The 23,070-nt window shown below is 39.1% G+C and overlaps 1 protein-coding gene across 3 annotated transcripts in view; it reads left to right on the plus strand.

Annotated features, from left to right (window-relative positions):
* AFF3 (ALF transcription elongation factor 3) overlaps window positions 1–23,070 on the plus strand; it is a 226,793-nt gene that overhangs the window by 150,178 nt on the left and 53,545 nt on the right. For all 3 annotated transcript variants that reach the window (XM_087726604.1, XM_087726606.1, XM_087726605.1), the window contains exons 7-8: window positions 3,772–3,823; window positions 18,438–18,478. In XM_087726604.1, the coding sequence (XP_087582730.1) occupies window positions 3,772–3,823; window positions 18,438–18,478 (93 nt within the window). The remainder of the gene's footprint in view (window positions 1–3,771; window positions 3,824–18,437; window positions 18,479–23,070) is intronic.

A 23,070-nucleotide genomic window follows, 5' to 3' on the forward strand; every position in this document is an offset into this window, starting at 1 on the left:
CTGTTTGAACAAGCCGTGCAGGTTGTGCTCCCTTGTCTTTCATAGCCAGCTCGTTTCCAATTGGGGTGGGGATCCATGGAGAGGGACGGAAAAAAATGATTTCTTCCCTCCTCCCCCAATTGGAAACGAGCTGGCTATGAAAGAAAAGGGAGCGCAACCCGCACGGCTTGATCAAACAGCAAAAGAAAGGGACAGGAGAGGAGTTTGGCTGTTTGAAAAGCCCCGCTTGGAACTCCTCTCCTGTCCCTTTCTTTTACTGTTTGAACAAGCCGTGCGGGTTGCGCTCCCTTGTCTCGGCTGCCCCGCTGCCAATCCGTGCCTATGTTTTCCAAGGCATGGAGCGATTCTGGAGCCCATCCGTCACTCCCGCGTGGAAAACATAAGCACGCACGGACAGCCTGCACAAATATAGCCCCGGAGAGTGGAGACTCTCGGAAGGAAGCCAGAGGCAGCGGGGCAGCCGGGTCCCTCGCCCTCAGAGGGAGAAAGGGCCAGTTGGGAGAGGGGCTTTGGTCCTGCAGCCTCTGGTGGACGAAGCTTTACTGGCCCATGGCGAAGATTCCATCCCTCATCCCGGAATTTTGATATCCAAATCTGTTCTTAGACAGAATGCTGGATTCATGGGTAAGAGCATCAGACAAATCCAATATAATCTTAACTCCCCCTCCCAATCATCATGAGTTTAGACCACATCAGTACCACCTTAATTAGTATATTCATCTAGTTAAATTAAAAAATAGGTTAGCACAATTATTCTACTTCCCTGAAATCATCCAGTATGACACAAAAGAAAAAAAATACATAAAATTCTTGTTGTCACCTACAGCTCAAAATTAAAATCATTAAAGCATGTCACAGTAATCTATAATCTAAATTGAATGATGAATGGCATTTCCCTTTTTTAAGCCTTTGAATGCTAGACTTACAGTTGCATACAGTCAGCTACCAACTTTAAACAGTTACTGTCCAACAGCAACAGGACATACTACAGTGGCACAGGTTCAGAAATCGTAAACTCTCTAATCCAACTACCAGACCTGATCCCATAGTTATTCTGATAACATATAGACCAGTGTTTTTCATTTAATAATTTTAAATGATCATGTGAAATTAAAGATGGATAAGCTTACCAAAACAACAGTTCATTGTTACCAGCAGAAATTATATTAATGGAATTAACGGGGGCAAAATAAGAAACTGGTGAATTAAATAATTCTACAAAACAGCTTAAGGCTGTTTCCTCTAATGGTAAGTAATTTCAGGTTTTGCATGAATCTGGAGAGAATATGTACATTGATGTCAAAAATAAGTTTCTGGTGAATGAAAGCAGTTCTTTTGTGGCAATACCTAATGTAATTTCTTTGTTGCTTTTTTATTAGCCTTTTTATTTTTTACTCTTTGAATTAGAAGAAGATGAGAATAGCTTTAAAATTGTAGGAAGAAACATTAGCACCCTGTACACGCAAAGAATCTGCAAGGTCTAGTAATAAATCAGGAATACTGGGGGAAAATGGGCCTAAAATTAAATATAAAGAGATCAACCTAATGACAGCAGGAACAACAGCCAGGCTTACAATTGATAGTGAAGATATTGAGGTGGTAGATAACTTCTGCCTTCAGGGATCAACCATCAACAATAAAGGAATCAGCAATCAAGAAATACTCTGCAGATGAGCACTTGGTAGAGCAGCCACAAAGTTCTTGTGGGATATGTCTCTACAGAGTTCTATCTCAAGGCACAACTGACTTGGTTCATGTGATTATATATGGACATATTATCCAGTACATATTATGGAAAGGCCTTGCTCTCTGGAAAAGTCTCTAATGTTGAGAAAGATGGAAGGTGATCAGAAGAGGACAATCAGGAGCAAGATGGATGGATTCAGTTGTAGTGTTAATGGGTGGACTATTGAAAGATCTGAAGAATTAGGTCAGTGAAAGATTGTCATGGGGAAAAAAATATGTGTGGTCCCTAAGTGATTTTATGGCATATAATTGTAAATCATCTCACATAGAAAAAACTATATAGAGTAATTCATGTGTATGAGAAATGGAATGGTTTGATTGGTATGTGATAGAATAAAAAAACAATAAGATAAGATTGATTGTTAAACTGCTGAATATAGCATTCCTCAATAGTAAAAAAAATATTGCAGGTTCTTCTTTCCTAACATTATTTTGCTGAAATACCTGTTTAGTGAACATTTCTTTGTCTTTTGATTTCCTATTTAATTTTTGCAATCTTTAAGGTTCTTAAAATTTTTAAAAACAAGCAATGTGATTTCAGCACATTAGCTTTCTAGACTATAAAACTGTTTTGGTGATAGAGATATCATAACCGAGTTTAAAATAACAGTTCTGTTGATATAGTGTTGACAGATTTTTCTAAATGAAATGCATGCTTTGAATATATATGTTCATTAAGCAAAGTTGACCATCTGTTTCATGATGGGGAAAGAAAAATAGCAATAAATTTCACTTCATTAACACAGACTGAAACATGTGTCTACCCATTATTCATGAAGTATTTATGTTTTACAGTTTAGATATCTTTTCTTAATATGATAAAAAATGCAATTTGGTTTTAATAGTCTCAAAAGATCAGTCTTAATGTCTATGGGGTTTTCTTTTTCTGGAGCTTCCATTAGATGATTACTTCAGCATTAAAAGTCTGGAAATTTCCCTATCAATATGTATTGATGGTAGCTGATTTAAATGAAAATTGAAAAAACATGCAAAAAATATTAAATATCTTTAGAATAGATTTTGAAGTATGCATGAAATGATGTAAGACATATAAGTATATTAGCTAAAAAGTAAATTATTATGTTCATATTAAGAACTTTTCCAGCATGCATTTCAGATCCAGTTCATGCTGATCTAAGTGAAATTAATATTCTTTAAGAGGCAGAATTCACAGTGTCTTGTGCTACTGTTAATAATTCAGATTCCATTGATAATATCGATATTAATTATCACTTAATTGCTTACAAACAATATAAGTTACCTGCAGTGGCAGGATTGCATCATGATACTGGATTTTGGGCAATACTATCACTATTCAAAACCATTGAGTAATGAAGCCTATAGGGAAATTTCAGATTTAGAGCATACCATTGAATATTAGTTGGTAAAATCAGGGATAGAAAAAAAAAGGCCTTCACAACAATAATACTTAGACTTAAATACCGCTTAACAGTGCTTTACAGCCCTCTCTAAGAGGTTTACAGAGTCAGCATATTGCCCCCAACAATCTGGGTTCTCATTTTACCCACCTCAGAAGGATGGAAGGCTGAGTCAACCTTGAGCCTGGTGAGATTTGATCTGCCAAACTGCTGGCAGATGGTGATCAACAGAAGTAGCCTGCAATACTGCACTCTACTCTAATTGCACCACCGCTAAATTTAGCTAAATTATTTGCTAAATTAATTCAACATTGACAATGTGCTGCTATGAAAAATAAAAAAGTAATGTTACTTATAAGTTGCATTTGTTTTAATAAGTAAATTACTTAAAACAATGACATTTTTTTTTCCAAATCTGCAGTCATGTTATTTTAATGAGTAAAATATGGATGCTGTGCTCTCATGACATCCAAAGCACTTCTTCCAAATAAAACATGCACAGCCTTAATGGGAAATAGGGTCTTGGACAAGCTGAGGTTTTGCCCTGAGCCAATTGAAGCTTAGTTAGAACTCACAATGAAAAGATATCTATGGTTTAAATGAAATCTAAAGTATTAAATTCCAATGTAGATTTGTTGTTTTATAGAATGCTAGAAGATGACCTAAAGTTGAGCAGTGATGAAGAAGAGAGTGACCAGGTAAGAAATTTGAAATTTGTTCGTTTTTTTAACCGCTTAATTCTTTACATTTATATGCTGACTTTCCCCCAAAAGACAATGTTCCAATCTTAAACTTATGGGTTAATGTATAATTATGAATATATTATTTTTTTTAAAAAAACTTTTATTGTTAAAAAAGAAAAATGTTGGACATGGTGAAACCTTCTTGGCGGTCTCTCCACCATACAGCAAATAATACAAGTCTTTTCAATATATACAAGCAATGAGAATGCAATACAAAACCTCTTCTACATGATTGCATTACAATTATAATTACATAATATACTATCTATATTGCCTTATGTTTCAATCTATGCATCCTTGTGCTTATTCGTTCCGACTTTCCTTCCTTAAATCCAATTACTGATAAAACCTATCCCAAATCTCATAGAACTCTGTCTCTCCTTTATTTTTTAATTCTAGCGTCAGTCTATCACATTCTCCATAATCAAGTATTTTCTTTGTTATTTCCTTTTCTTTAGGTATGTTTCCACTCTTCCATTGTTGGGCATAAACTATTCTCGCAGCTGTTATGATACATAGCATTAAATATGTTAACACTTTGCTTAAATCCTCTTTAATAATTCCTAATAGGAATATTTCTGGTTTGAGTTCCATTCTCTGTCCAGTCATTTCTTCCAACCACCTTCGAATCCTTTGCCAATATTCTGTGGCTTTCCTACATGACCACCACATGCAATAGTGGTCACATGTCCAACATTTAGGTGATAAATTTTTATACATTTTGGCTAGCCTGGCTAGAGGCAGGTGCCACCTGTAGAACATTTTATATAAGTTCTCTTTGTATGATGTGTCCAAAGTTAGTTTCCTTTCTTATCCCACAATTTCCCCCATTTTTCCAATTCGATATTGTGCCCAAAGTTCTTTGCCCATACGACCATCATTTCTTTAATATACTCTTCATCCATTTTTTATTTTAGTAAAAATGTATACATTGCTTTGATCATTTTCTCCTCTGTCCGTAATAAAAGTTTATCTAATGCCATTAAATTCCTATTGATGCCCCATGTTCTCATATCTTTTGTATAATTTGACTGAATTTGTAAATATGACCACCATTCTATTTCCAATCCTTGTTCTTTTACTTGCAATCTCAATTTTAATCCCCCCTGATCATCTAATATATCTTTATATGTTATAATTTCCCCACAGTTTATAAGATTTAGATATACCACTGCTTCTAGGGTGGAGAGCCAGCTCGGTGTTTCCCTATAGTTTTGCTTTTTTATGAATACATTATTAACTACAGCGACTAATTCACAAACATACTAAGTCACATTCAGACAACCCACATTAAAATTTAATGCAACATATGAACTCAGCTATAAGGAATGACAGTCTACAACTTACATTCATTCATTTAGTGCCTAGTCAAAGTTATGATTGCACTGAAAAAAGTGATTTAGGACTGTTTTTCCCACAACTGTTGCAGCATCCCCATGGTCATGTGATCAAAATTCAGGTGCTTGGCAACTAGTTCATATTTACGACGCTTTCAGTATCACGGCATCATGTGATCACCTTTCTGCCAAGCAAACTCAATAGGGAAGCCACATTCACTTAACAACTGTGTTACTAATATAACAACTGCAGTGATTCATTTAACAAATGTGACAAGAAAAATCCTAAAATGGGGCAAAACTCAATTAACAACTGTCTCGCTTAGCAACATAAATTTTGGGCTTAATTATGGTCGTAAATCGAGGCCTACATGTAATCATAATAGAGGAAAACAAAATTGGACTATCAGTTTGTAATAATTATACCACCATACAAGTTTGCAGTTACTTTGATTACACAACTTTTTCCCTTAATTAATATAATTCATCCAGTTAATATTATTACTTAATATGATTATTACGGAATGATCAAATGATCTAATGTGTGAAAAGAAATATTCATATTTTACAAGCAATTTGTAGGCAGAATTTTCTTTCCTCTAAGTTGCAACAAGATTTGCCACTGAGCCTTTGTGGCAGTGCAAATTTATAACCCACTGAGTTAATCAATCTGCATTCAGCAGCTTAAACAGATTAAATAGAACCCATGTGCTTTTCTGGAAAATGTAACTGAAGTTCATTTTGTCTGTTTGCTTATCAACACCCAAGATTCATAAAAGGCAATACCAGGGTATATACTTTTGGCTTGTATCAAAGAAATGGGAAGGGGTGGCGGTGTGGCTATTGTTATCCGGGAGTCTCTGTTACCTCGTAGGGTCCCTGCTCCGGAGCTTGTCGGGTGTGAGTCCCTGCTGATAAAGTTGGACCTCAGGGGTCAAGTGGGTTTGCTGCTAACGTACCTGCCTCCCAACTGCGTTGCAGCATCCCTCCCCTCGCTCCTCGAGTCAGTAGCCGAGCTGGCAGTTGAGCTCCCCAGGCTTATAGTTCTGGGGGACTTTAACTTGCCATCGCTCGGTGAACGTGGATCCCGGAGACCTCCTTGGTTTACCGAGGAACTCCGGGAGAAGAAGCGCCGGAGGAGACGCCTAGAGCACCTGTGGAGGTCCGATAAGTCCGAGGCGAACCGAGCACTTCTGACCACCTGCACCAAAGACTACATCCGGGCATTAAGAGATGCCAAAAGAACGCATATCTCTGCCTTGGTTGCGTCCGCCGAGTCACGCCCAGCCGCCCTGTTTAGGATCACCCGTTCCCTCCTCAATAGGAGGGATCTGGGAGATCCCTTGCAGGGTAGGGCTGAGGACTATGCCCAGTTCTTGGCGGACAAAGTTGCTCGGTTTCGGTCGGACTTGGACTCCACCACAGTAGATCCAGCCGAGACACAGGGGGATTACTTGGCAAGCCTTCTCTGGGTTGAGTTCCAGGATGTTGCCTCCGGGGATGTGGACAAGGCCATTCGAGCTGTAAGTGCCTCCACCTGTATTTTGGACCCGTGTCCCTCCTGGCTGGTGCCAACAGCAGAGAGGTGACACATGGCTGGATCCAGGCGGTCGTGACCGCCTCCCTTCGGGAGGGGCACTTCCCCGCCGCACTTAAAGCGGCGGTGGTGAGACCCCTCCTGAAGAAACCATCTTTGGATCCAGCCATTTTAAACAACTATCGTCCTGTCTCCAACCTCCCCTTTATTGGGAAGGTTGTTGAGAAGGTGGTGGCCTTTCAGCTTCAACGGGCCTTGGAGGAAGCTAGTTATCTTGACCCCTTCCAGTCCGGCTTCAGACCTGGTTACAGCACAGAAACCGCTTTGGTCGCATTGACCGATGATCTCTGGAGGGCCAGAGATGGAGGCCATGCGTCCATCCTGGTTCTCCTTGACCTCTCAGCGGCTTTCGATACCATCGACCATGGTATCCTTCTGCGACGACTGCGAGAGGTGGGGGTGGGAGGCACTGTTTTGCAGTGGTTCTCCTCTTACCTCTCGGACAGGTCGCAGTCGGTGTTGGTCAGGGGGCAGAGATCATCCCTGAGGCCCCTAACATGTGGGGTGCCGCAGGGTTCGGTCTTATCCCCCCTACTTTTTAACATATACATGAAACCGCTGGGCGAGATCATTCGGAGGCACGGGATAAAATACCACCAATATGCGGACGATACACAATTGTATCTGTCCGCCCCGTGCCAACTCAATGAAGCGGTGGACGTGATGAGCCAGGGTCTCGAGGCCGTTAAGAACTGGATGAGCGCTAACAAACTGGTACTCAACCCGGACAAGACCGAGTGGCTGTTGTGCTTCCCTCCCAATAATTTGGCTGACATTCCAACACTCAGGCTGGGGGGTCAAATTTTATACCCCTCAGACAGGGTCCGTAACTTAGGAGTCCTCCTGGATTCACAGCTGACTTTTGACCATCAGCTGTCGGCTGTGACCAGGGGGGCATTTGCCCAGGTTCGTCTGGTCCGCCAGTTACGGCCCTACCTGAACCGGGAGGCTCTCGCAACAGTCACTCGAGCCCTTGTGATCTCTAGGCTGGAATACTGCAATGGGCTCTACATGGGGTTGCCCTTGAAGAGCATCCGGCGACTGCAGTTAGTCCAGAATGCAGCCGCGCGAGTGATAGTGGGCGCACCGCGGTTCGCCCACATTACACCCATCCTCCGCGAGCTGCACTGGCTACCTGTCGGTCTCCGGGTGCGCTTCAGGGTATTGATGACCACCTTTAAAGCACTCCATGGTAGTGGATCTGGATATTTGAGAGACCGCCTTCTGCCGATCACCTCCCTCCGACCGATTAGATCGCACAGGCTGGGCCTCCTCCGAATTCCATCCGCCAGTCAGTGACGACTGGCGACTACGCGGAGGAGAGCCTTTTCTGTTGCAGCTCCGACCCTGTGGAACGAGCTCCCCATTGAGATTCGTACCCTCACCACCATCCAGACCTTCCGCACAGCCCTCAAGACCTGGCTCTCCCAGCAGGCCTGGGGATAGGTTTCCAATTTACCCGCCCGAGTGCTGACTGTTGAATGCATGTTGTGGTTTACCATTTTATTTTGTTCACTATTGTTTGTCTCTTGGTTGCACCCCCTCCCCTTGTGATTGTAAGCTGCCCTGAGTCCCCTCAGGGAGAAGGGCGGCCTATAAATCTCAATAAAATGTAAAAAATGTAAATGTAAATGTTAAAATAATATAAATATAAGCTTTAAAAAACCCTGCAAAATAACCTTTGATTATTTAAATGTTTTATTCATTTTCATTTTCAATTTTGTACATTCACTTATATACTGAATATTTGCAATAATAATAATATAATAATAAGAAAAGAAAAACCCCAACCTAAACACAACTCATCATAAACCCAACCTATCACTTTCATACACCCCTTCTTCTCCCCCTCCAACTTTCCTTTCTCCCTCCAACGATCACCCCTCTTACTTCCCTTTCCCCTCCTATCTTCCTTTCTCGCCTTCCTCACCCTCCTTCCCCTCTCATCCTCCTTACATTCCCCTCTTCCTCCCTCCTTACTTCTCCCTCTTCCTTTCCTCTACTTCTCACTTTGGTGCATTTCTCTATTCCTAAAAAAAGAAAAAGAAAAAAAAAGAGAAAAATAAAAAGAAAAGATAAGGATCAACAGTATACAAGTGTATTCTTCTTATTCTATATATTGAAACTATATCTCCACCCACCCACCCACCCCCAATGAACCCCCCTCCCTAATCCCCTCCGACTTCCCAGGTCCCACACCCGGCACAGTTCAGTACCATTCACCTTCTAAAATATCTTATTAACAATAATAATGAAAATAAAATAAAAAGAACACTCCGAAAAAGAAAAAAAACGAAAAAATAAATTAAAAAAAATTAAAAATCTTTTGCATTATGCTCAGCCTCCCATCATTCTTAAAAATTTAAACAGTATAAATCATTCCATTTATATTTTGTCCTCGTCCCTTACTTCTTTGATATTTACCCCCTTCTTCCTGTAGACTCTCCAGATAGCCTTTCTTAACCTTATATTCAAATATTAGTTTATACAAAAATCAATTTATCTTCAAATACAGAGCAGTCTAGTCATACTTTCGCTACTCATCTTCCTACCCTTCGTTTCTCATCTCCATTCCTCCCAAGCCCAAATTCCATAAGATTAGGATCGCGCTCTTCACTTTACGATCCTGAGCTTTTTATGTTATACTTCAAGCATGTAAATCCATAAAATGTGTGCCCAAAATCCATACCACTTCATTCAATCCCAAGATCCCTTCATCAATATCCCGCTCCACCTTCCCTTCTCAAATAACCTTTGAGACCTGCCTCTGAATTGGAACTCTGGATGTGCAAAAACAAAAACCACTGAATGCTTTAGATAGTAATACAGGGAAAGGACAATAAGTTTTTTAAAAAAATATTACAATATATACTTCTAGTTTGTAAAATTGCTAGTTATGTTGTGTGTTGTGTATATGGTTGAAATATTGTACATAATTTTTAGATATTAACATGAATGAAGAATGCATGTACATCAGGAGTGTCAAACTTGATTTCATTGAGGGTCACATCAGGGTTGAGTTTGACCTTGGGTGGGGCGGCTCAATATCACTCGTGTTGGAGCGCCTGTGGTGCTCAGACAACAAAAACAGGCTCCCGAGCTGTTTTTGGCTGTGACGGCCTCCTGCATCCCTCTGCCAGCAAAACTTGAGTTTAGGAGGGCCACCTGCCGCTCTATTTTTTCTGGCAAAGGCACTGCGGGATGGTCATTTGTTGTTTCCAGGGTGACTCCGTGGGTCAGATCTAAGCACCACATGGGCTGGATCTGGCCTCTGGGCCTTGAGTTTGACACCCCTCATTTACATACACATACAAATAGTGCAGGTAGTGCTCATTTAGCAACCATAATTGGGACTAATAACTCAGCTATTAAATAAAGCAATTGCTAAGTGAAACCACAATTTAACTTTGACATTGTAAACTGCCCAGAGTTACCCTGTGGTAAGTTGGGTGACCAATAAATAAAATAAATAAATAAATTGTAGCTATGATCTCACTTTAGTTTTCCTTTCCTTTATAGACCTACAAATGTTGTAAATGCTAGGACCGATCATCACTGTTATAACTACAGATGATCACTAAATGAGGCAATTGCTAAATGAGGGCTACCTATAAGGTCATATTAGAATATATATGAGCAATTATTGCAGGGGCAGCAGAAGAAACAAATAAGAGCATGTGCATCATCACAACAGCATGCACTATAAATAATGGATGTTATGTTCTTGCATTAGATGTCACTTGTGCTATCAAGTCATGATGCAGAGGCCATTATTTTGACATGATTGTGGCTTGTTCGAAATGCGAGTTTGATACGAGTATAAAACTCGTCGCGTCACATTGCTGTCACGTGATGTATCGTGATGTTTTTTCCATTCACAGAGCTGGGGTGGATGTTGGCCTGTGGGTGATGTATCTGGCCTGCGGGCCGCAGGTTTGACACCTATAGCCTATGAGAATATAGCTTTCATAATCTCTCAACCAGCATATTGACTTGTTGATGGTAGGAATTACAGTCCAGTGTTTGAAAATAAATAACCTAGGGATTTAATTTTAAAAAAAAATCTTTGCTTTCTATGCATTCGGTAAGAGAACAACTGGCAGAGCAGGAGGCTGTGTGATGATGAAAAGAAGGATCAGCCTAGAATCATTACCTAGTCACAAATGAACTTGACTTCCATTGACCCTTATCTAACATTAACCATTTGCTGACTTGTTAGAAGATTCTTGTGCAAAGGCTTTTAGCAATAAATCAGTGAAATTGAACCTCCCTACGTGCTTGACATATTCATATGTTCTCATCTCACCATTAAAAAATTGTAGGACAAATCATCTAACTCTGAAAACAGCAGGTTGGTAAATGTGATAGGAACTAGGGAGCCATCTGATAGAGCTCTATATGTTTTACTAAGAACAAACAAGTTGTCTATAACTAATCAGGCATACATTATAAATGAAATGTTATCCCATTTACTGATATCAAGATCTAAAAAGAAGTAGAGGTGGTAAATTACAGCTGTTACCAAAGATGCAATTCCTAAGTGCAACTAATGTTGCACTGTCATTTAAAAGATAAAATAAGCCACTTTTCATGCATAATTTCATGTGGTATAAACTGATAATAGCAACAGTTTCCCATAAAAGACAATGTGAAGACACCAATGATAGAAAAGTACATGGAAATCAGACAGTCAAGCAAGAAGAAAATATGTAGAAACGGGGAAAATGATGGGGACAAACATAACATTAAATTGCTGGTGCAAAAGTAGATTGTATTTAGGTAAATGGTAGGTTATCTTCCTTGAGAACATCTGAATAATCACTGTGTCATCCATGTTTCTTTCCAAAGTGAGAGACAGGTTGAGAGTTCCAAAACATATGGAGAAGTTCAGGTTGCTTCATTCTGATCAAAAGATATTTAGAATCAGTAAACTGCCAGCAAACTGTCGTTCACCTATCCATCCATATTTTTTTGTCTTCTAAGCCTGCTTGTTCTACCTGTCATCATTAATTTGGTCTCTTTATATTTTAGTCTTATTTTTTCACTGGACTCCTTGACTTTTATGACTCTAGCTTGCAAGTCTTTTGCATTTTTGACTGTCAGACTTGCCTCATAAGTTTAGTACAGGCAATTGATGTTTTTTCCTCCAGTTTTAAAGGGGGGGGGGAGACAATTTTTGGAGAAAATAGCTTAAACCCTATTCTACATGTCCCAGCTTTCTGATCCTGTTCAAATGATACATAGACACACTGCTTTTATAAGGTAAAAACACAGTAATTCAATGTCAAATCACACTCTAAACATACTTTAAGTCATACCATTTCCAGGCTTTACAAATGCATCATAAAAGCTGGGTATTAAACTAATATCATTATAGCTTCTTTGAATAGATGTTGAGGAGAAATTTAGCAAGCCACATAAAAGTGACCTCCTTACCTGTGGGTTAGCCTACCCCTAAGGGCGTATTATCTGATAAACTCCCAAGGTGAAACATTTAAAATCTCAATGTTGCAAGCCAGATTAGCTGTGACAGCTTTCATTAATAGAGCCATAGCTATAGTGCATCTAAAATTGGCTAACAAGATTTTAATAGAAGATGAAGTTTAATGATCACATTTAATGATCTCAGCAGCCACTGCCCTTTGCAGCAGATGCTCATTACTTTTAAAAGCTTTCTTCTGTGGCTATTGCATGGCTGTGCCCCAAAGAAATAGTGCAGATATAAGCTCTGTAGCACTGCGTGTATAACACAAAGAGGCTTGATTTGAATGTGCATAATTGAGAGAAGGTCAAGTGCATATTCTGCAGTAATGACATTGAGCATTCTCTGTGTATCATAAATTATGCCAAATAAGCACTTATGTACTGAGAAGGGGATGCCAATATAAAGACAAGAGGAGAGGATAACATGTAAATTTCACAAGCTTGTGAATCTCTCTATGTACCATACTGTAATAAACAGCTTTTGTTTAGTAAGTTTATTCTGTTCTGGTTCCTGAGGCAAGTGGCAGGTAAGAAAGAGAAAATAAAGAAACACCAGTGCAAGAAAGATCTGCTATTCTTCCATGACTGGATAACCAATTTGCACAGAATGTTCTCCTTCTAATTCCTCCTCTCCCTGTGGAAACATTGCTTGAGTTCTTTTTATAAGCAAGGAAAAGAAGCAAAACAGATCTGCAAAACAGATACTGAATATATACGTGTCAGTGAAGTTATCAAATGATAGGAAATAGAAAATTAATTGCATAAATTAAAGATAAACTACTCAGTAAGGTAAAGGTAAAGGTACCCCTCGCACATATGTGTGCTAATCGTTCTCAATTCTGGGGGGGGGGATGCTCATCTCCATTTCAAAGCTGAAGAGCCAGCACTGTCCAAAGACGTCTCCATGGTCATGTGGCTGGCATGACAAAACACCGAAGGGACACGGAACACTGTTACCTTCCCACCAAAGGTGGTTCCTATTTTTCTATTTACATTTTTACATGCTTTCGAACTGCTAGGTTGGCAGAAACTGGGACAAGTAACGAGAGCTCACTCCGTTATGCGGCACTAGGGATTCAAACCACCGAACTACCAACTTTTCTGATCAACAAGCTCAGCGTTTTAGCCACTGAGCCACCGTGTCCTATTCAGTATTGTGAAGCAAATAATTAAAACTTATAATGCTTGGGTATACATTAGTTTACAAATCATTTTACCATGATGTCATATAGTAATCTATCAGCAATTGTGATGTCATGAAACAATATTTCTTATCTTTTATTTCATCTTTTGAAAGGATATTTCCTTTCCTTAAGTGAGATCACTTTTTAAAGGAGCTTAGAAAACAAGGTTGACAATCAATTTGTGTGTCAATCAAGAATAATTAATGGTACCAAATTATAAAATGGGCATTGTATCATCTATATGTGATCATCTTTCAAATAAACACAAGATTTTCTCCAAGGTAATGCTATTTGAGCTAAATAAAAGACAATATAATTTTTAATAGTTCTCAGAAAGCAGGATTAAAATAAATTATAACAGGAGGATAAGAGGTAAGATAGTATGGCGAACTGCAAAATTCATTATAAATGAATGAGGCTTTGTTTGAATTGCCTTTTTAAGAAAACAACCTAATCTACTTTTCCAGTGGTAATGTACAAATAATAATGTTATCCTTCAGAATTCAGATACTTGGCAACTGACTCATATTTATGATTGTTGCAGTATCCCTGAGTCATGTGATTTTTGCAACCTTATGACAGGCAAAATCAATGGGAAGTCAAATTCATTTAATAACCATGTCAGTAACTTAATAACTGCAGTGATTCACTTAGCATTTGGCAAAAAGAGATAATAAAATGTGGCAAAATTCACTTAACAAATGTCTCATTTAGCAGTAGAAATTTTGGACTCAATTGTAGTCATAAGTTGAGGACTATTTGTAAACAAAGGTTTTTTTTTAACTTCATGTGCTATTTTTAGAGTGCATCTCCTTTCCTCCCCTTCAAAAGCCAAGCACTGAAAAAGGTGCACATCAGTTTAAGATAAAAAGTGAACCGTATAATTATAATTAATATTTTAAATGCCTTCCATACTTGCATGTCATGCTGTGTTTTTAAAATAGATAAATGCCTGTGGAACTAAAATAGACGTATGCGCACATGTGGAACTAAAATGGTTACAAATAGGCTGACCATCCCAAAGGTCCTTTTTCAGGAGGCAACTGGACTTCTTGTAATTGTTCTGACCCAAGGCATATAAATCCTTCTATTCCCCACACCCAGTCAGAGATGGCCAACCATGACCTGGATGATTGAGAATCTCCATAGACAAATAAACTGACTTATCTCTACTTTTGGAATGGAATGTTTCAAAAACACAGGTGAAACTCGAAAAATTAGAATATTGTGCAAAAGTTCATTTATTTCAGTAATGCAACTTAAAAGGTGAAACTAATATATGAGATAAGACTCATTACATGCAAAGCAAGGTAGTTCACGCCATGATTTGTCATAATTGTGATGATTATGGCGTACAGCTCATGAAAACCCAAGTCCACCATCTCAGAAAATTAGAATATTACATGCAATCAATTAAACAAGGATTGTACATAGAACAATATACTGCTTATACTGAAAAGTATAAGCATGCATATGAACTCAGTACTTGGTTTGGGCCCCGTTTTGCAGCAATTACTGCCTCAATGCGGTGTGGCATGGAAGCTATCAGTCTGTGGCACTGCTGAGGTGTTATGGAAGACCAGGATGCTTCAATAGCTGCCTTCAGCTCTTCTGCATTGTTTGGTCTCATGTCTCTCATCTTTCTCTTGTCAATGCCCCATACTCTATGGGGTTCAGGTCAGGCGAGTTTGCTGGCCAATCAAGCACAGTAATCCCACAGTCATTGAACCAGGTTTTGGTGCTTTTGGCAGTGTGGGCAGGTGCCAAGTCCTGCTAGAAAATGAATAAAGCTCGTCTGCAGAAGGAAGCATGAAGTGCTCCAAAATTTCCTGGTAGACAGCTGCGTTGACCCTGGTCTTAATGAAGCACAGTGGTCCAAAGTCCTGTTGTCCAGTGGTCCAAAGTGCTCTTTTCTGATGAGAGCAACTTTTGCCAAAAGCACCAAAACCTGGTTCAATGACCATGGGATTACTGTGCTTGATTGGCCTCTTCATTCTTCCTCCATACTCTGGGTCCTTGGTTTCCAAATGAGATACAAAAGTTGCTCTTATCAGAAAAGAGAACTTTGGACCACTGAGCAACAGGACTTTGGACCACTGTGCTTCAGTAAGACCAGGGTCAACGCAGCCGTCTACCAGGAGATTTTGGAGCAGTTCATGCTTCCTGCAGACAAGCTTTATGGGGAAGACAAGCAGACAAGCTTTATGGGGAAGCTGACTTCATTTTCTAGCTGCCCACACTGCCAAAAGCACCAAAACCTGGTTCAATGACCGTGAGATTTCTATGCTTGATTGGCCAGCAAACTCGCCTGACCTGAACCCCATAGAGAATCTATGGGGCATTGACAAGAGAAAGATGAGAGACATGAGACCGAACAATGCAGAAGAGTTGAAAGCCGCTATTGAAGCATCCTGGTCTTCCACAATACCTCAACAGTGCCACAGGCTGATAGCTTTCATGCCACAATGCATTGAGGCAGTAATTGCTGCAAAAGGGGCCCAAACCAAGTACTGAGTACATATGCATGCTTATACTTTTCAGAGGTCCGATATTGTTCTATGTACAATCCTTGTTTTATTGATTGCATGTAATATTTTAATTTTCTGAGATAGTGCATTTGGGGTTTTCATGAGCTGTACTCCATAATCATCACAATTATGACAAATCACAGCTTGAGCTATCTTGCTTTGCATGTAATGAGTCTTATCTCATATATTAGTTTTACCTTTTAAGTTGCATTACTGAAATAAATGAACTTTTGCACAATATTTTAATTTTTCGAGTTTCACTTGTATATCTTACCTATATTTTAGGGAGAGCCTATTATTTCAGGTGAAAAATAGAAAATAACAAAATAGAAATTAGATCTCAGAAAAAATAAATACTGCCTAACAGAACGTATGCTTCTATAGTATACTTCTCTTGAAGATATATAAGTTTCTTGAATTTCTTCAATCATAGAGTTTGAATTTCTACCGTCCAACCTGAATTTGAGGAAACTGGCTGTACCCTATATCCTCAAGCTATTTGCATTGTTGTATATGTTACAAAAGTGTGTGTTAGATGAAGATGCTCAGCCATGAAAGTCTCAAAGAGACTATAGGCCACTATAAAATAGGGCATTATGTGCCTTTGGCATATGACCATGCTGGCCACATGACTATGTAAATTGTCTTCAGACAACGTTGGCTCCCTTGGCCAAGAATTGGAGATGAGCACCATGCCCTAGACACGACTGATAGGGAAACCTTTACCTTTATGTACCATTCCAAGTGCCTTGTGTACAATAAAATATAACACAAATTAGCTACATCAATCAATATGTTACAAAGTGTTGACAATAAGGCAAAGTACAGTAACATGATGTGATAGAATGAAGTCCAAATTCCCATGAGGGTGAGAGTGCATTCTAGAGGAGCAAAAGACAGAGAAATGTAGACAGTTTGCCTGGGAGGAAGAGAGTTAAGACAGCTCCTTTCAAGGAGTTCTCAGAATATAGAGTATATTTAATGGTGCAAACAGTCTGCTTTGGTTTGGCAAGATTTCTGTCTGTAGGTAAGAAACAATAAAGGAAACTGCTTAGAAGAACTTCAGCATGTCTTTCTTGGTTTTTGGAGTTTGACACTTAATGTCTTTTTGAAAGTAAACCTTTTAATAAAAACTCTTTATTATAAACTAAAATGGTACATTCCAGAATGGATGAAGTCAAACCAGACACAGTATTATAGCCAAGAAAATAGCCACTAAAGCAGGGGGTTTCAAATGTTATGGTAATGTCATCACCTAAAATGATAAGTTTGCATGAGATCCATCCTCACCTCCTTAATAAAATTAATGATTTCATTACAGTTAGTGTTCTTTATTTTCATAATTACATTTTCAAATGCATATCATTGGTAATTCTGAAATATTAGCATGCTATGCCTGATGCAAGCTTAATCAGACCAAACAAGAAACATAGCTCACAGTGAGTTTTGATATTGGTCCCACTTCATTTGCATGTCTAATTAAGTTTAATAAGAAATTGGGACATCTTGCACCCAATTGTTTTCCCTGCCTGGAATCTTGATCCATAATTTGAGAACTCCTACATTATAGATATCTGCAGGTAATAAAGTAATATAATGGTATGTTGCAAGTAATCTTATGGGACAAGGTAAAGAGATGCCGCCTAGCGAATAATCAGACAAGGGAGGGAGGAGCCTGTAGTTGCTTAACAGTTAGAGAAAGAAACTTAAGAAGGACCCACCATAATTGATCAGACTATAAAAAGAAATTTGTATTTTCAGACTTGCAAGATTCTGTTAATGTAGCCTTACAATAAATAGAATTAGCTCATGAGGTTGTATTTCCTGTCTGGCGTATTTTGGAGGACATACAAGCGAAGCTAGAAAGTAGGTCCACAAAAGATCAGCAGTGAAATGGAAAGTTAATCATCTGATTAAATCTGAATTTTCTGTTATTTTTTAAAAAGTTTCTTACCCTCTGCAAGAGACTTCCATGCTAACGTATTTCCTACATTATCCAATAAAGATACTACATAGCCATAAGGTAATTATCAATGGATCATTTACTCATCTGTAGGTAGCCCTGTTAATTTGCCAAGTTAAAATTGGCAACTAATCACAACTGTGCCTTAGGATGCTTGTTGCCATCCTTGAACAGTTTGCTAATGGTTCAAAGGAAGGACATTTTTTTTCTCATTTAAAAAAACAAAAACTTCCAAATAGGATTTTTCAGATTTAAATGTCTGGGTAAGTTCTTTAATATTTCAAAAGTGCTAATCTAACAAACTGCTATTACATGGTGTACAATAGCTGGAAAATAGCCAGATGGCTATAGTGTAACTTTGTAAATCCTTAAAATTTGGATATGTGACAAGAATGTGGGTGACACATTTTTTAAGTGTTGATTGAGCTCATATTTTAAAAGTTGTATAAAATAAACATCTCTGCCCTTCTTTCCAGCAGGCAGCACAGAAATCTACTCTCCGGGTTCTATCTGACAGGTACATTTTGTTGTTTTTATGAATTATAAATTGCTCTGTGAAATGCTGAATCCTATTTATTGTGGCATATAACTCATAATTGGATTTTGTCCCTGAGGTATCTCTGAACTGGGGTATTAAACATTTTGCATGTTTGGATTTGTCATGCATGCATAGAATTTATTGTAGAAAAAGGTAAGTCATAGTCTTCCTGCATTTCATACAAAAAAAAAAAAAAAACAACCTCTGGTTGTGGCATGAAACTATAAAGAGATGAAAGTACATGAATCAAGTAATAAATACATCAGTTTAGCAATTTCTTGGCATATATCTGGGCTCATTTCACAGCATTAAGGATGCAATTTATTTCAGAATTGCCTTTTTTCATTTTATTTGGATTTTTTTAATGGTGGAAATCATCCAGGTGTTGTTCTATGTCCATAAAATGGTATATTCTCTTCCAATAGTTTGAGTTATTCTGTATTTTTTAAGACTGTTCTTTGGAACAGCATTGTTGATGATTCTTCTAATTTTGGCCAGTCTTTTTCTCTGGACAAATTTCTATTCATATGTCTGAGATGCTGCATTATTTCTCTCTATATGGCATTCAAACATATGATTGTTTGTCAATAGATAGCTTTACCTTATGTTACTCTCAGTGAAACTGCTGGAATTTTAGAAAAATCCTTTTTGTAACTTAGTTTTGATACTGTTTTAGATTTAGGAAATAGGGGGGCATTATTACTGGAAGTATATTTGATTGCACTTTTGCTGGAAAAAAAATCAAAAGAGCAACAACAAAAAATTATTACATTTATATTGATCCGGAAATAAGGCACTATGTCATGAATCAAAGTAAATTTCCCTTTGTCCTCTTGGCAGGAATATCAATTCTTCTGCCTACACTCATGTGTCTCCCTGAAAATAAGAAATAGTACACTTTCTACACTTTCTGCACTTCGAATGAATTATACATTATTCATGGGCAAATAACATTTCTTTGTGGACTAAGCCTAAAATCATGAAAACAGTCCCATCCATGCTGACAAATGTTTGCTTGATGGGAAGGGAAAGGATAAAAAACCCCTCGTTTTTGCAAATCAATCAAAATTTGAATTCTTTGAATTGTATTGAAGAGGAGGATTGGTCTTGGGAAACAGATGTTTGCAAGTTTATATGATAAATATGGGGTTTCTAGGACAGGAAGAAAAATATTCCAGTTTTGAATGCATGGAAGGTTTCCTCTCTTCTTGTCAGGACTCCGGTCCAATCTGCTAGCATAAAACAGATGCTACAATCTAGAATAGCCTGCTGCAATGCTCTGTCAGTTGCATTGACCTACACTTTCTATCATTCCAGTCAGCATGAGGATCAGCATGAGCAGGGATTGTGAAGTGGTTTAGTTAATCTGGGAGAAAGTTGGCTGCCTACTCTATGTACTGCCAAACAGCATTTAAATGGACATGGGAAACCTATAATCCTCAGATATTGCTGATTATTTCTAAGCTGGTAAATCTATTTGCAAATTATTGACCAGTCTTCTATATGGCATATTACCGTGTTTCCCTGAAAATAAGACAGGATCTTATTTTCTTTTGACCCAAAAAATATTATTGGAGGGGCTTATTGTTTTGGGGTTGCCGGGTGGCTGCTCTCTTGCGAGCGGGCACCCAAAAAGCCAGGCACAGCCTCAGGGGCAAATGGCTGTGTTGCACTGTCGCAGCAGCGCAACATACCAGCCATGAGGTGACCATGCTCCCGAGCAGCCACCCGGCAACCCCCCTTTCCAGCTGGGCAGAACACCACTCACGGACCCAGTGATATCCCAAAGGTGCTAAGCCGTGTGGTGCTCTGCTCTCCCCCCAGTTCCCACGGCTTGATGCATTTGGGATATCCTTAGGTCAGTGCATGGTGCTCTGCCTGGCTGTAAAGGGAGATTGCGTGAGCGCCTTTTTCATCCCCAGCTCGGGTGCCTCCCAGCCTTACCATGCCCTGGCCCAGCTCTCCCTGCAGGGCCAGGGCACCGCGGTGGCAGCGCTCCAAGCATAACCTATTCTCCGGCTTCCAAATTCCGGAGATCCACAGCTGAATCCTGCAGCAGCGGAGTTGCCCTGGCTCTGCAGGGAGAGTTAGGCAAGGGCATCGTGAGGCTGGGAGGCACACGAGCGGGGAGCGGAAAAGCCACTCGCGCAACCCCCCTCTCCAGCCATGCAGAGCCCCATTCACTGACTTAGGAGCATTCCGAAGGCGCCAAGCTGCGGGAGCTGGAAGGCGGTGAACAGCTGCTCATGCAGCTTGGCGATACCTCTTGGTCAGTGAATGGCACTGTGCCCGGCTGGAAAGGGGATTTGGGCAACAGCACAACACAGCCGTTAGACCCTGAGGCTGTGCCCGGCTCTTTGGGAGCCCACTCGCAAAAGAGCAACCACCTGGCAACCCCCCTCTCCAGCTGGGCACAGCATCGCTCACCAACCTAGCGGTATCCCGAAAGCGCCAAGCAATGCGAGTCTTTGCCCCCCCCCCCATTTCTGCGGCTTGGCACCTTCAAGATACCGCTAGGTTGGTGAGTGGCACTCTGCCTGGCTGGAGGGGGGTTGTCCAGGGGGCTTGTTTTTGGGGGAGGCTTACATTTTTGCCCACCCGAAAAATGTGGCATGGCCTTATTATCAGGACATGTCGTATTTTCGGGAAAACATGGTAATGACCAAATAGCTAGGAAGAACAATAATAATAATAAAAAGGACAAGGTCAAGGTTTCAAAACTCTTGGTTAACAAATCCTTATTATAATCCATTCCACTCATAGAAAATTTGCCACAGCATTTTATCTATCCTAAATCATCCCAAAAATTAAATTTTTAAAAATTAAAAAATTGATCCGTCCTGGATCAAATGTCCATGTTTGTTTCTTAATGCCATCTCTTATGGATTGTTGTTCAATTAAATATAATTATCTCCACAGTGAGTCTATCTTCTGAACAAAGAAGTGATTTCCAGTTAGGTGTAATAAATTGATTCTCTAATTTCCCTCAGTTCTCGTAGGAAAGAAAAAGTTGTCACTTCCCCACTCAGTCAGGTTTCTAGTATTGTAAAGAAATTCAGGATTGAACTTCAAAGAAATAAATCTGCATTCAAACAGCTTGTCAACTTTTAAAGACAAAAAGCGAAGTAAAATAATAAATTCAAAAAGTTAAAAGTTAAAACCCAGGCTTGCTTAGAAAGCAAAGCTGCTGACAGGAAGATGGATTTGCCCAATGACTTTCCAACCACTGCCAGAGGGACCTGGAATTTTCAAGATTCCCCTTCCCAAGTGGGTCCATGACAGTCCAAAAGCCATTTTGGGTCATTCCTAAGTGCTCCCATACAAATCCAGGGAATAGCACTGCCAGAGGATCAGCTTTGGCAGCAAAACCAGCACATTGTTGGCAAGAGAAAAAAAAGCTCCTTACCTTCAGCAGCCATCTTGGGGAAGAGTCCATACATACTCTGACTTTTGTATTCTGTAGCATGCCAATCTTTGCATGCTTCTTTGTCTCTGGTAACATGTTTAGCTAGTTTAGCCAACACATGCCTTAGAGTCTACTGCCAAATAAGTTAATTCTGAAAGAGTTGAGAGATATGGACTTAGGTGTATTGAGGTGAAGTCTGACAACTTTGATGCTTTAAAGCAGGGGTCTCCAAACCTGGCCACTTTAAGACTTGTGGACTTCAACTCCCAGAATTCCTCAGTCAGTCATGCTGGTTGAGAAATGCTGGGAATTGAAGTCCAGAAGTCTTAAAGTAGCCAGGTTTGGAGACCCCTGCTTTAAAGAAAGGTTTTTAATCTATGTTAATGCTCTTCACAAAGTAAGAAATGCATTTGCCTATTGTTTATACAGATACTTTTTCAATATGCAATGTCATAACTAGTGTTCTCTCATTTTTTTTTAAAGAGAAACAGTAATTTCCTAGCAGGAATTTGCAGTGCAATTGATCAAAAAATATTCTTTCGACAAATCTTTAACAATTTTTTTTTAAGTCAAAACTCTATATAGTTTTTTAAAAGCTGGTCAGATTTGCTATGAAATGATAATTTGAAATATATATCTGAAATGTGGATAAACTACCACACAAGTAAGTTCCTAAAATTTGATCTCAAAGTGGAATCTAGCTTTGTAAAATAAACTGTGTATATAATAATCTTGTACATAATACCGTAGCTTAGAACTGGAGAACAGTTGTATGTCAGTGATACCTAGAAATGAAAAATATTCTACCTTTCCAATAATCATTGTAACAAAAGCTTTTTGTAAATATTAACATCCAGTTAATAACTACATATATTTAGTTAGCCTTTCCATTGAATCATCCTGTCAGATATTTCCTTACCAGATTCCTCAGTGCCTTCAATACTGGTTTCTAATATATTGCCTTGAAAATGGCCCACAATTAACTATATAACATAGTCAAACATTAGCAGAGGAACTATTTTATAACATTTTGTTTTACATCACAAACTGTTTTATGCTAATTTTATGTCATAAAATATTTTATAAAATTTACAAAATTTCAATTCCCCAGGATTTGTGGGTCCCAGTTTTTGGACACGTTTTGTGGTGTGTGGTACTTTGGTTC

This window comes from Thamnophis sirtalis, unplaced genomic scaffold (assembly GCF_051295495.1).
Source record: "Thamnophis sirtalis isolate CommonGarterSnake01/CBP01778 unplaced genomic scaffold, rThaSir2_p1.2 scaffold_12, whole genome shotgun sequence".
NCBI lineage: Eukaryota > Metazoa > Chordata > Lepidosauria > Squamata > Natricidae > Thamnophis > Thamnophis sirtalis.